The 14,934-nt window shown below is 36.0% G+C and overlaps 1 protein-coding gene across 1 annotated transcript in view; it reads right to left on the reverse strand.

The window, feature by feature from the left end:
- PTPRQ (protein tyrosine phosphatase receptor type Q) overlaps positions 1-14,934 on the reverse strand; it is a 239,119-nt gene that overhangs the window by 132,103 nt on the left and 92,082 nt on the right. The window contains exons 17-19 of the mRNA XM_063447145.1: positions 12,091-12,375; positions 8,049-8,231; positions 7,750-7,851 (exon numbers count right to left, since the gene is read on the reverse strand). Of these exons, the coding sequence (XP_063303215.1) occupies positions 7,750-7,851; positions 8,049-8,231; positions 12,091-12,375 (570 nt within the window). The remainder of the gene's footprint in view (positions 1-7,749; positions 7,852-8,048; positions 8,232-12,090; positions 12,376-14,934) is intronic.

A 14,934-nucleotide genomic window follows, 5' to 3' on the forward strand; every position in this document is an offset into this window, starting at 1 on the left:
CTTTAATAAGAATCTAAAAGATTTCAAAATATTTCACAATAACAAGAAAAAATCGCAATTAAGTAAATGAGTAGGATAGGTCCCTCCAATGTGGGCGGTATTATATCCATATTTTTATCCTTTATTTTATTCTTATTTTTATCTTTATTAATCTTTATTTTTATTTCTTTTTATTTTTATCTTTATTTTTATTTTTATTATTACTTCTATTTATTTTTTAGTTATTATTCTTTTATTTATTTCTATTTTTATCTTTATTGGTATTTTTATTCGTATATGTATTTTTCTTTATATCCCATTTATTTTTATTTTATATTTTTTATACATTTACGCCACCACTATCTAGTTTAGGAATTTCAAATCCACAACTATCGATATTGAGAGTCTCACTCTGCCTAATTATGTAGGACATTTTTTGCATTCATGTCTAGGTTTTAATACTGCCATTGAGACAGCTTATTCCTATCTTATAATGTCCCAATTAAACATCAAAAAGAAGACAAGGTCCCTTTAATAAATATATATGGTAAAACATTCTATCCCACTATGTCCTAATTAAAAATTAAAATGAGGACAAGGTCCCTTTAAGAAATGTATGTGGTAAGATAGTGAGAAAGTCCTATATTAACATAGTACCAGTCAGTACTAATTTGAACCAGCAGTTTAGGCACTCTATCCTGCAAATGAAAATGATTGCAGTATTAGATGAAATATATATTAGTACTATCTGTATCAAAATCCGTTTTTCAATTTGTCCATTTAATTACTTCCCTCTTAGATAGGTATGAATATAATGTGAACTGTTACACATTATTAAAATTGACTTTTCATCCGTAAATGTATCAATGCAATAAACATCTGAGTAAATGACAGTTACGTTTAAAACTGATATTCAGCGGGAGTTACTATGGTTACAAACAGCAACAATAATTGTAACATAATACTTAAAGATTAAGAATGAGAACTTGAAAACACATGCCAGTATTATGATAATGTAACAATATTAAATGTAAAATGTATGTAAGACAACCAATAATGTGTGCTTACCGATATGTGAAAATTGGATGAAAATACGTTACTATATAAGCAGCAACTGCCCGACAGTCCACATCCATTGAAAAAGCCGCTGTGCCGGAGAAACGCGTCTGGAAGGACTGAGGGCTGATCACTGCAAGCCAGCATCTAGGGCACACTTACCTATTGTATCCAGCAAGGCAACATCAAGCTGCTGATCCGGGACGCCGTGAGCAATACAAGGTCTGCCTTAACATGCACTTTGCAAATCAGCCGATAGACATATGCCAATGAAGTTTTTTCTGTCATTAATTTATGAAAACCTTTTACTTGAACTTTTAGAAATTGATTTCAGCAAAGAGCTAAATAAAGCAAGTTTTATTTTTTAATTCATTTTTGACTATTTCTTAAGCATTTCAATAATACAGAGTTTCATTAATTATATATGTATATATTTTTTTTTTTTTTTTTCTCTGCATATATTTTTTTCATATATTAAACTCTATTGTGGAGTGTTGCTACTGAAGAGAATACCTGGGATAAAGAAATTTGCACAGACCAAAATTGGACTTTATTACTGAGTCTGTTGCATCTAATACAGAAGATCTATAATTGATTCTATTTTTTGCTATTTGTGACAGATTAGTGTTTGACTATCAAGGAAAGATAGGTTCATCCACATTACTGTAGTAATAGAGACTGCAGTTAAAGGTTAAGGGTATAACCTGCTTCTATTGTATATTATATATTTTTCTAATAGGTTGTTAGGTTCCCTATTTGTATACCCTTCCATTCCAATCAATAATTCAGCGCTCCACTTCTTCAACATTTTGTACAACAATTTTTCTAAACCTAACTAGTGTCGAGCTGCTGTACCATAACCACTGTTGTGTGCCTTTTTTTTTTTTTTTTTTTTTTTTTTTTTTTATTAGCATGGATATTAATGCATTAAGACATAGAGTAGCTACCAACGCAACCAAATGTTTCGGAACAGATATCCTTAGAGACTATACAGCCAAATACAATAAGAATTTTCTCTTTCTAAAATTAGAAAGACTATTAAAACAAGAGCTGAAAATTAAATGGGAGATAGCTACATTACAACAGTATATTATTGACAACATCACCCCAAGAGGGCTGAGATTATTTAAAGAGCCCGCATTCTCAATAGAAGATTTTGAGCTAAAGGAGAGATGGTACGAGGCAATGGAAGATTGCTCCTTTGTCTTTATAGACATTATTATAGAATGCCGGAAGAGACAACTCATAGAATTAGATCACGAAATTAAAGAAATTCAGCGCATTTTGGAACCTCTATTGGAAGACAAATACTCACACGAAAAGATAACGAAGATATCAGACAGTGTCGATAGACTAGAGGAAGACATCAAGAAAATTAAGAAGAAGAAGTTTGTACGGGATATGGAAGATTACAAAAATGATAGAGTAAGAAACTTTCAGAAGAAATATAATGTGCAATACAACTACACCAATCACCAGAAAGAAAAAGGCGCATATGATCAACCTAAGAACAAACACCAAGCTAACCAATGGAATTGGAAACAGGAAAATAGCCGCAATTTCAATCACAGCAGACTACCGCAAGAACATCACAGAGAGAGAAATCCTAATTTGATACCATTGGATAGAGACAGAAGGATGAATGAGAAATGGAGGAATCCCAATATGAGCACGAAAGAAGACCATCCCGTAAGACCGACAAAATCTATAGACTATAGAGGAATGAAGAGACCAGATATACAAAATAAAGAAAATGCAAATCGTAGGGCATTGAGCAAGACAGGAGGAAGGCCATATGAGAAGATGATACATTTAAACAAAGAGAAAAGGAAAGAATTGAGACAAGAGGATACTGTTATAGACAGGATGTCAGAGACAACAAGACAAGAAGACACCAACACTGTACCCAAAATAAGCAATACTGTGACGATTCAGGCAGAGATTCATAATCCCTCAAGAGAGGAGGTTTTTTTAGGCAAGAACACAAGAGAAATTACGTCATGGTTCCATCCGGTAACACCGAAACGGAACAAACGAAAGGAGTCAAGCCTAGAAGAGATAGAGGAGGCAGAAGAGCAAGAAACAAACATAAAAAGAAACAAGAAGAACAACCAATAGGCATCTTCAACCTTGCAGGAATCACATTATCGCCCTCACATGTTACGGCTCTAAATAAAGGCCTAAAATTTGCCCCAACAGTACACGTGGACAAATTTAATACTACCATTGATATAAAAAGGTTCATTAGAAAAGTTAGCATTAAGAAACATTTTATGCAAACTCAAGATATACCCAGAAAGGAAGAACCCGTGGATGCATTTCAACACAGTCAATTGAGACCTACTTCCCTTTTTTATCCCTATAATCAAGTCTCAGCCGGGATGGAGATGTTTGAGGAACTTGTCACAGAAGACATAAGAAAAATGAAGAAAAATAATTATCAAAGAAATAATCTCACTAAGAAAGAAACGGAAGCGCTGGAGAATCTATCAAAAAACACGGAAATATGCATTAAACCGGCAGACAAGGGTGGAGGAATTGTGATTATGACGAAAGAATATTACCTGAATGAAGCAGATAGACTGTTGGGAGATGAGGAAACTTATGAAAAACTATCCAAGGATCCATTGGAGAACATACAAATAACACTGAAGGACATGCTTGTGAAAGCTAGAGAGACAGGAATTTTAAAGGAGTCAGAATATAGATTCCTGAACATAAATTTCCCTAGAACACCGACATTCTATTTTCTGCCGAAAATTCATAAGAATCTGAGAGCACCACCAGGCAGACCTATCATCTCCGGCATTAACTCCATTACCTCTAACTTGTCTCAATATATCGATTTTTTCTTACAACCATATGTATTCAGGGTAAAATCACATCTAAAGGACACAACACAAATGATTCGTGAATTGGCCTCCGTGGTATGGAGGGATAATTTTGTTCTGGTATCTATGGATGTGACATCACTGTACACTATTATCGAGCACAAATTAGGTTGCAACTCGGTAAAGAACACACTGAGTAAGACTGAAGACCTGGAAGAATCACAAATTGACTTCATCATCGAGGGTATCGAGTTTATCCTTAAGAACAATTATTTCCTTTTTGAAGGTCAATTTTATCTCCAAAAAAGAGGGACTGCAATGGGGACGAAATTTGCTCCCAGTTTCGCCAACATTTTCATGGGTGAATGGGAAGAAAATCATATCTGGAATACCCACCCATGGAATAATAACATCCACAGTTACAGAAGATATATAGACGATATCTTCTTTATATGGGAAGGGAGTACAGAAGAACTGCACAAGTTCCTTGAATACACCAACAACAACAGCTGGGGAGTAATACTCAATACAGTCCATAGTACTACGGCCGTAGATTTTCTAGATCTCACCATCTATATAGATTCAGGCACCATAAGAACTAAGACACACTTCAAAGAAGTTGATGTCAACAGTTTTATCTTGAAAGAGAGCTGTCATTTTCCAGCATGGTTAAAGAATGTACCATACAATGAATTTAGAAGGGTAAGACGAAATTGCACAGATCAAGAAGTGTACATAGAACAGGCGGAAAAAATAAAGCATAAATTTCTGACGAAGAATTATGATTCTAAGGAAGTGGAAGATGCACTAATAAAAGTGAAGAATCTAGACCGTAATAGCCTCCTAAAGGAAAAAGAAAAAGACATCAAGACAACATCACAACAATCCAATCTGTTCCCACCTATTATTTTGGATTACAACAAGGAGAATGTAAAACTCAGAAAAATCCTAAGAAAACATTGGCACTTGTTGGAAAAGGATAAACTATTGACTAGTATTATACCAGACAAACCGAGGGTAATTTTCAGGGGAGCCAAGAATATTAAAAATAAACTAACAAATCAACATCTAAAAATGAACAAAAAAGAAGGGACTAAAAAGAAAGGCTTCTTTTATTGCAATGAGTGCATTACCTGCAAGACCAGTAAAAATACCTCAATGAAAGGAGTACATGAAATTACAAAAAGAAAGTCCAAAGATGATAACGAAGTATTTAGAATTCGGGACTTTATTACGTGCCAAAGTACACATGTTATCTACGTACTGGAATGCCCATGTGGACTCCAGTACGTGGGTAGGACGAAAAGACAACTGTACATTAGAATAAGAGAGCATATGCTTAATATTAAGAAGAAGTATATGCAACATACGGTATCGGCCCATTTTGCAGAGTACCACGGAGCAGATATGAGTCTCCTGAATTTTAAAGCCATATGTAGAGTAAAAAAACATTGGAGAGGTGGAGACCATATAAAGCAGTTGGGAATACAAGAAATGAAATGGATATATACTTTAAATACATTGCAACCAAATGGTCTGAATGCAGAATTCGAACTATGCCACTTTCTAGGTTGAATCATCTTAAAACAAGCCAATAATTCGTATATAACACTAATTTGAGAAATAGAAGAATGCTATAAAATTAACTAGGAAGCTCCTTTAATAAGAATCTAAAAGATTTCAAAATATTTCACAATAACAAGAAAAAATCGCAATTAAGTAAATGAGTAGGATAGGTCCCTCCAATGTGGGCGGTATTATATCCATATTTTTATCCTTTATTTTATTCTTATTTTTATCTTTATTAATCTTTATTTTTATTTCTTTTTATTTTTATCTTTATTTTTATTTTTATTATTACTTCTATTTATTTTTTAGTTATTATTCTTTTATTTATTTCTATTTTTATCTTTATTGGTATTTTTATTCGTATATGTATTTTTCTTTATATCCCATTTATTTTTATTTTATATTTTTTATACATTTACGCCACCACTATCTAGTTTAGGAATTTCAAATCCACAACTATCGATATTGAGAGTCTCACTCTGCCTAATTATGTAGGACATTTTTTGCATTCATGTCTAGGTTTTAATACTGCCATTGAGACAGCTTATTCCTATCTTATAATGTCCCAATTAAACATCAAAAAGAAGACAAGGTCCCTTTAATAAATATATATGGTAAAACATTCTATCCCACTATGTCCTAATTAAAAATTAAAATGAGGACAAGGTCCCTTTAAGAAATGTATGTGGTAAGATAGTGAGAAAGTCCTATATTAACATAGTACCAGTCAGTACTAATTTGAACCAGCAGTTTAGGCACTCTATCCTGCAAATGAAAATGATTGCAGTATTAGATGAAATATATATTAGTACTATCTGTATCAAAATCCGTTTTTCAATTTGTCCATTTAATTACTTCCCTCTTAGATAGGTATGAATATAATGTGAACTGTTACACATTATTAAAATTGACTTTTCATCCGTAAATGTATCAATGCAATAAACATCTGAGTAAATGACAGTTACGTTTAAAACTGATATTCAGCGGGAGTTACTATGGTTACAAACAGCAACAATAATTGTAACATAATACTTAAAGATTAAGAATGAGAACTTGAAAACACATGCCAGTATTATGATAATGTAACAATATTAAATGTAAAATGTATGTAAGACAACCAATAATGTGTGCTTACCGATATGTGAAAATTGGATGAAAATACGTTACTATATAAGCAGCAACTGCCCGACAGTCCACATCCATTGAAAAAGCCGCTGTGTCGGAGAAACGCGTCTGGAAGGACTGAGGGCTGATCACTGCAAGCCAGCATCTAGGGCACACTTACCTATTGTATCCAGCAAGGCAACATCAAGCTGCTGATCCGGGACGCCGTGAGCAATACAAGGTCTGCCTTAACATGCACTTTGCAAATCAGCCGATAGACATATGCCAATGAAGTTTTTTCTGTCATTAATTTATGAAAACCTTTTACTTGAACTTTTAGAAATTGATTTCAGCAAAGAGCTAAATAAAGCAAGTTTTATTTTTTAATTCATTTTTGACTATTTCTTAAGCATTTCAATAATACAGAGTTTCATTAATTATATATGTATATATTTTTTTTTTTTTTTTTTCTCTGCATATATTTTTTTCATATATTAAACTCTATTGTGGAGTGTTGCTACTGAAGAGAATACCTGGGATAAAGAAATTTGCACAGACCAAAATTGGACTTTATTACTGAGTCTGTTGCATCTAATACAGAAGATCTATAATTGATTCTATTTTTTGCTATTTGTGACAGATTAGTGTTTGACTATCAAGGAAAGATAGGTTCATCCACATTACTGTAGTAATAGAGACTGCAGTTAAAGGTTAAGGGTATAACCTGCTTCTATTGTATATTATATATTTTTCTAATAGGTTGTTAGGTTCCCTATTTGTATACCCTTCCATTCCAATCAATAATTCAGCGCTCCACTTCTTCAACATTTTATGCTAGAGTTATATTAACCACCAACTCTTCCTAGATTTTTTTTTTAATAAGCCCTTTATTAGATGGCACAGTGTTTAATGGTTTGTATCTCAGTGTGTCATTTTGGTATTTTTGTTAAATGCAATAAAAGGAAATAAACTAGTACCATATAACTCCCATTGTACAGCACTACGGAATGTGATGGTGCTATATAAATAATATAATAATAATAATAATAATAATAAGAACTTAATAATAAGAACTATATACCTTCACCATTCATTGCATTAAATATACACAAATAGAGTTAGGAGTAAGATACATACCTATACAAAGAGGATATATAATTAAAGGAAATTTTAGTTTACCATATAATTTAAATAATACATGTCCACTTACCGTCTTCTTCTGTAATAATAATGTGGGGTGCACTGGATACTCCTTCTCCTTTAATCGTGCTTGCAGAAACCATGAGAATATAGCTAGTATACTTCTTCAATCCTTCATGTAACATAAGAAATTAAAATAACATAAATAATGAGTGATTGTAAAATTTTCAGGCAATTTTTAATCTGTATTACAAATTTTATTAAAATATATATATATATATATATATATATATATATATATATATATATATATATATATAAATCCACTACACGAGGGACATTTCTATAATTTATAAACAAAACATTTACCTGTAATATTTTGAAAACGTTGAGTAGTGTTGACTTCTCTCTCTGTTGTCCCATTCAGCCATTTAATATATATTGTATAATAGCTTATGATTCCATTTGGTGTAGATGGGGGCAAAAAGGAAACCAGTATTTCAGTTGATGATATATTCCTGTAGCTTATTCTTTCTGGTGCACTATCGGGTACTACAAAAAGTGGGGTGCAAAGTAAAATACTGTTAGAATAGATAGGCATACAATGATAGAATAGATAGAATCGATAGATAGATAGATAGATAGATAGACAGACAGACAGGCAGACAGATAGATAGATAGATTTCAGAATGTAGCTCCCCAAAAATGAAAAAAAAATGTGTGACATGTCATGATTCTGTTTTATTCCAGAAGTTTGGTCCTTAAGGGGTTAAACGGAAATGTCATTTCTTCTTGGGTCAATATGCTATTTGTTATACCCATTTACAATTTCACTATTCATGTTTGATGTTATTCAAAGTTTTTTTTTGCTGTAAAATACTCTCTCAGCTAATCTTATGAATTGATAATAATCCAAATAAAATGGCAAATAAACTCCTAGTGCAGAAAAGCAGATATGATGTAGTTGAATCAATATTACAAATACATAAATCTTAAGAAAAAGAGGAAAACTTTAAAAAAAAATACATATTGTTAGAGTAAGAACATATTGGCCGTCTATTTCTAATTAACTACTTTCCATATTTTTCTTTCTTTTTGAGTTTTGTGATATAGTCATACAGGCATACCATCTCAACTTAATTAGTTCTTTATCAAATAAATAAAATAATTATTGTACGTTAAGTTTTGAGACCATTCTTAGCAACTGTAAATTATGTTATTGCCAGCTATTTAGAATTTTATTTTCACTGAAAGTTCATTTATTTATCAAATAATATAGAGTACAAAGTAATGGCTTTTTTTAATGTGTACCTTCTTTTTGGCTCTTCACAATTTATTTTGATGAAAAATAAAATTAGTTATATTATAAAGATTTGCTGATATTGTTATATTCCTAAAAGGACACTCAAAGCAATTTAACCACCGCAGGACATGCCTGGCATCATCCCCCAGTTCTGTCTATATAAGTTTTTGAGCAGTGTGACACATATTGTGTGTCTCCCAGGTGCCCTTAGCCTGGCATCTTTCTTGGCATATTGCTAATGTAGAATGTTTACCTACCTATTGGCAATATCAATTCTGTCCATTTGGATGATATTGATGCGCTGTGTGAAATATTGACACACTCAACACTGATAATGTGGAAATGCCCAGGGCAAATGGGCTGGGGCACAGACATCTGTGCGAAATTAAGTTTGTGTCAAACCACTTGAAAACAGGGAGGGCACTAGTAGCCTGCTAGCACTGTAATGACTACAATATGCTGTAAGAGTTATGGCGCTTAGAGTACCTATTTATACGTTCACTACATATTGTCTCTGGCTGTCCATGGTGTTCTTGAGTTTAACACAGGGCTTAGCTTGGCCCAGCTGATGCAAAACTTAGTCTTATTTGTACTGATGCACAGACCGAAGTTCGCGCAGGCATTGGAAAACTTGTCTGCACGATGTTGCATATCAACTCTGAGTCAGCGTTGAGGTCACAGTCAACAGCAAACAGTATCCGTTAGTGTGGGACCTGATGCCAATTCCAACGTCTCCATCTCTGAAAGCGTCGGTCAGCATAGCAGAAAACATGATGCTGAAAAGTGTAGGTACCAGGACTCAACCTTGCTTCACATCATATGTAATAAGAAATGGCTCAGATGCCTCTCCATTATCCTGGACCCATATCTGCATACCTTCATGGAGCTGTTGGACTATGAGGTTGAATTTTCTTGGACATCTATATTTGGCAATGATCTTCCACAGGCCAGCTCTCCAAACTGTATTAAAAGGCTTGTTCAGGTCAACATAGGGTGAGAACAGGTCGGAGTTATGGTCCTGACACTTGCAGTTGAATCACAGCAAACACCATGTTAATGGCCTGATGCTTTTTACTGAATCCACATTGACTTTCTGGCAGAAATTCCTGGTCAAGGTGCACTGTTAGATGATTCAGGATCCTGGGATATCTTGCCTGTGATAGAGAGTAAGGATATACCGTTATAGTTGTCACAGGACTTTGGACTTTGAGTTGCTAAGGTAGGTTCGATAGAAGAAATGCTCCTCTTCTAATAGCTGCTTAATCTCATCACAGTTTTCATTAAAAACAGTCTTTATGCTTTCTGGTTTAGGGTCCCAGGATCTCTGTGTCTGTGCTGTAGACCAGCTCTCTTAATGTTGCTGAACAGCTTTCTCCATTTTCTCTGCCATAAAGGGTGGATTCCAGGTGTTCTTTCAATGCATGCACAAGATACTGTTTGATGCTTAAGTTCTTAAGCTTGACAGTGTTCAGCCATTTAGGAGCCTTCTTGCCTTGTTGACATCTTTTGGGTTACAGATGTTAAGCTTAATAATAATGAGGCAGTGGAGTGTCCAGCAGTCAGTGCCGCACATGGCCTTGGTCCCCCGGACATCCTGTCTATCTCTCTTTTTGGCAATGACATAGTTGTTCAGATGCAAATGTATTGAGCGATGGTGCATCTATGAATGAGGAGGAATGAAGGTGGAATATTGTGCTTGTGATGAGCAGTTCATGCTCTGTGCAGGTCTGGAACAAAAGGAGACCGTTGCTGTTGCAGTAACCCAATCCATGCTTTCCAAGGACTCCATCCCAGGCAGTGTGGTCAGTGCCTACTTGTGTTGTAGTCTCCAAGGATAATAAGCTTGTTGGCCTTTGGAGCATTGGCAATGACTGGGTGAAGTTCCTCATGGAACTTAACTTTTACTTTAGCTAGGTTGGTCGTGGTTGGAGCATAGGCACTGATGATGATAAGGTGCTTCTTTCCAGACATGAGGGGGAATGTAGTGAACAGATTCACTTACCTTGGCAGCACCTTGTCTCATAACGCCACCATAGACTGAGGTGAATATAAGGATCGCTAGAGCCAGTGCAACCTTAGGCAGTTTACATGCCGTTGTCATTTCCCCCACACTGCTCTATGCTACTGAAACTTGGACCGTGTATCAACCCCATGCCAAGAAGCTGATCCACTTTCACACAACAAGCCTCAGAAAAATCCTTAACATACAGATACAGGACAAAATCCCGTACACTATGATACTTGCTCAAGCAAACCTACCTAGCATTTTTACCATCGTGATGCCGTCATGGTTACGTTAGGAGGGCATGTAGATGATATGTCAGCTACCAAAGATAATTTTTTTATGGCGAGTTGCAGCATGGACAGCGGTCCCAGGGGCAATCAAAAGAAGGCATTTAAAGACACTTTCAAAGTCATCTTCAAAGCATTTGACCATCAACTCTGACTCTTGGGAGCAGAGTGCAATACATCGGATGACATAGTGCTTTCTCATGTGAGACCAGAAGGACTGTCTAGAGGCAAGCTAGAAAAGCTTCTACCAGTAACCTTGTCAGAGATGGTCTCCTTGACTGCTGTTCCATCTGTCATCGGACCTTCCGTGCCAGGATTGGCCTTGTTAGCCATCTGTGCACACACAAATGGAACCTGCTCTAGAAATTCACGGATGACTGAGTGGTCCTTGTTGAATCAACGGATGAACAACACCCCTTTATGCACCGAAATTGCAAAGGCTTCAATTTATAAAATATAAGTGTTTAAAACAGGTATTCTTATTATTGAACACATTTTTCAAAGTCAAACTTATAACTGGAATTGTTTTACTTTGGCCCGGAAGTTCCTGATTGGCTCCTCATTCAGAGGACTCTTATTAAAATCTCTTGTTTAGGGGTTGAAAAAGCTCAGCTAACTTGTTTTTAATTTTTGGGGGGATGGGTCGGTCCGCCTTTGAGGCCCTTAGTAACTAACTCTGCTTCCAGGTTAGAATACAAGAATCTCATTGTAAGACTATAGTTTTCAAATATGGAATTAGTAGTCAGTGCCTTAAATGTTAGTCAACTAGGTATGTGTACAACTTGCAAGGTGTATTGAATTTTAGGTACAAATTACCATCTTCATCAGTTCTTACAAAAAGTGGTCTACTTGATTCCATTCCAGTCCCAGCTGATGTACGTGCTTTAACAGTGACCTGGTAATCAGTATACTTTCTGAGGTCAGTAAGAATTACAGAGCCGCTACTACTACTGAAATGCTTAGAACTTCCATCAGTTCCTACACAAGTGATTAAGTATAATATTATAATCCCATTAGGAGAAGAAGGTGGAGAGTAAAACAGCTGTATGGAAGTAGAGTTTAGATTTCTGTAGGACAGGTTATGAGGTGCATCATCAGGAACTGCAAAAAGAAAACAAATGAAAAAGACAGACTTAAAATAAGATTGAGAATCCTTCAAGTTTTAGCACAAAAAGTCACCATAATAGCATGACACAAAAGTGCTTCCAAAGTTTCCAAATTCAGGAAATGTTAAATACCCAAAACATGAAGTTTAAATGTTTAGATTTGTTTGATATGTGCGTTAAATTTGTTCTGAAACTGATGGCGTTGGGTAAGTTGTAGTAGAAATGAGGAAAATGTGAAAATCCTCTATACAACCTAAAGGGACAGTTTAGGCATCATAACATCTTAAAAAACACTAAACAGTATCAGCGCTTAGCAGATATTCCCCTGTGAAACAAAATAGGGAAAGAAAATCAGAGAATAAGTCCAAAATGTTAGCGTCTCAGAGCACATATAACATCTTAACCTAAATGAAGTGTTATGGTATCATGCCTCCCCCAGGTGCACTCTTACCTTAAGTGATTAAAGCATTTGGTTTAACCCCTAAGTGAGCCTCTAGTGCCGATCTCAACTTCCCCCAGGCGGCATCAGGCTTCTGAAATTTTAGTTTCTGCAAGCGCAGAGTGCCGTCTGGGAGGAATGCCGCTGATAGGCTGAAAGCAGTCAGCTGACGCTCTCAGCCAATTAGTGTCTGCACTTTCATAAAACTGGGCACTCCGCGCTTCCTGAAACTGGGATTTTCAAAAACCTTATGTCACGGGAGGGGGGGAGGTCAGAGGGTGGAAGAGAAGTTGAGATTGGTGCTAGTAGCTCACTTTCTTTCTAGAACCTGAGGTAAGAGTGTACTTCATTTAGATGAAGTTGTTATGGTGCCTGGACATCCCCTTAAAGGACCACTCTAGGCACCCAGACCACTTCAGCTTAATGAAGTGGTCTGGGTGCCAGGTCCAGCTAGGGTTAACTAATTGTTTTATAAACATAGCAGTTTCAGAGAAACTGCTATGTTTATCAATTAGTTAAGCCTTCCCCCTAATTCTCTAGTGGCTGTCTCACTGACAGCCGCTAGAGGCGCTTGCGTGATTCTCACTGTGAAAATCACAGTGAGAGCACGCAAGCGTCCATAGGAAAGCATTATGAATGCTTTCCTATGTGACCGTCTGAATGCGCGCGCAGCTCTTGCCGCGCGTGCGCATTCAGCCGACGGGGAGGAACGGAGGCGGAGAGGAGGAGGAGAGCTCCCCGCCCAGCGCTGGAAAAAGGTAAGTTTTTACCCCTTTCCCCTTTCCAGAGCCGGGCGGGAGTGGGTCCCTGAGGGTGGGGGCACCCTCAGGGCACTCTAGTGCCAGGAAAACGAGTATGCTTTCCTGGCACTAGAGTGGTCCTTTAAGAAAATGTTAGTCCATATGTGCACCAAATGCAAAATAATTACATACTGTATATAAGGAAACAACACAATTAAAATTATAATAATTATAAAGAGTTAAAGCATTATAAGTAATGTTGAACATTTTGTATTTGTAATAATTATTGGAAACGCAGGGGGATTTTGGAAAAGTAAAATAGTGAAATAAAAAAATAAACCAGTGCAAACACAAAAACAAATAATTTTTAAGAAACCCAAACAGAAAACAACTTTAATTATGTAAATCTGTAACTGAATAACTGAACAAATAATTGATCTTTCTGTCGTAAAAGAAGAATACTTATGGAATATGTTATAGGCTATATACAGAGACTGCCATAACTCTCCATTCTCGATCTGCTTATCAAAGCCATTCTCAGTGACCACCAAGAGTCCAGGTGGCACTGATATCTCCATTAGTCCAGAAAAGTTTTACTTATTCCAGAGGTGTCGGTAGTTATTCAGAACTGATATAACAGCTGTGGGGTTGTGGGACTCATGCAAATGAAATACCACCAGTTTGCACATCGTAACTGTATCACATAAAAGTAAAATTATATAAGGAGGTCTTCACAGGTAAAGACCAGAAAATTAGTTTCAGGTCCTTAAAGCATTGCCCTTAAGCACAGATGACAGTATCAACAATTTAGTGATTATTAGATGGCCATTTATGTTGAGGAAAGTTGACATGGTAATTAGTATTCTATGTATTTTTTAAGGAGGATAGGAAATACGAAATTTGGAGATTAGTTTTGGGTCAAATTGCAATTTGGTCAAATTTGGACCTGTGGCGAAACCGACCTCGCCACGTGTCCTTGGAGGGGGCTGCTTGCCCGCCTCTTGCCTTTGGACTATGGACCAGACCTTATGTGAATGTGTTAACCCAGATAGTTATGCCTAGGAGCACATTTGTGTAGTTAAAGACTTCGGCTCCGGGGCGAGTGAACTGTGTGAGTAGGATCTGCGCGCTATTCGGTAGTTTTGTGCGCGCAGATCCCAGCTATCTGGGGATAGGTGAAATGTCTGTGTGTTATGGATAAAAAGTAACTTTCTGTATTTTAAAGTGTTTTATGTCTTTCTGTAACCATGTGGTTAATGGAGTCTGTCTCTGTGCTGGAGATAATTGGATTACTTCTCCAGCACAGAGAAGGCTCTGTAAAAAAACGGTCTGAGCTGGAAAGCTAGAGGTTTTAAAAGATACTTTACTAACTTTT

The sequence above is a fragment of the Pelobates fuscus genome, chromosome 3 (genome assembly GCF_036172605.1).
Source record: "Pelobates fuscus isolate aPelFus1 chromosome 3, aPelFus1.pri, whole genome shotgun sequence".
In the NCBI taxonomy this organism is placed as follows: Eukaryota; Metazoa; Chordata; class Amphibia; order Anura; family Pelobatidae; genus Pelobates; species Pelobates fuscus.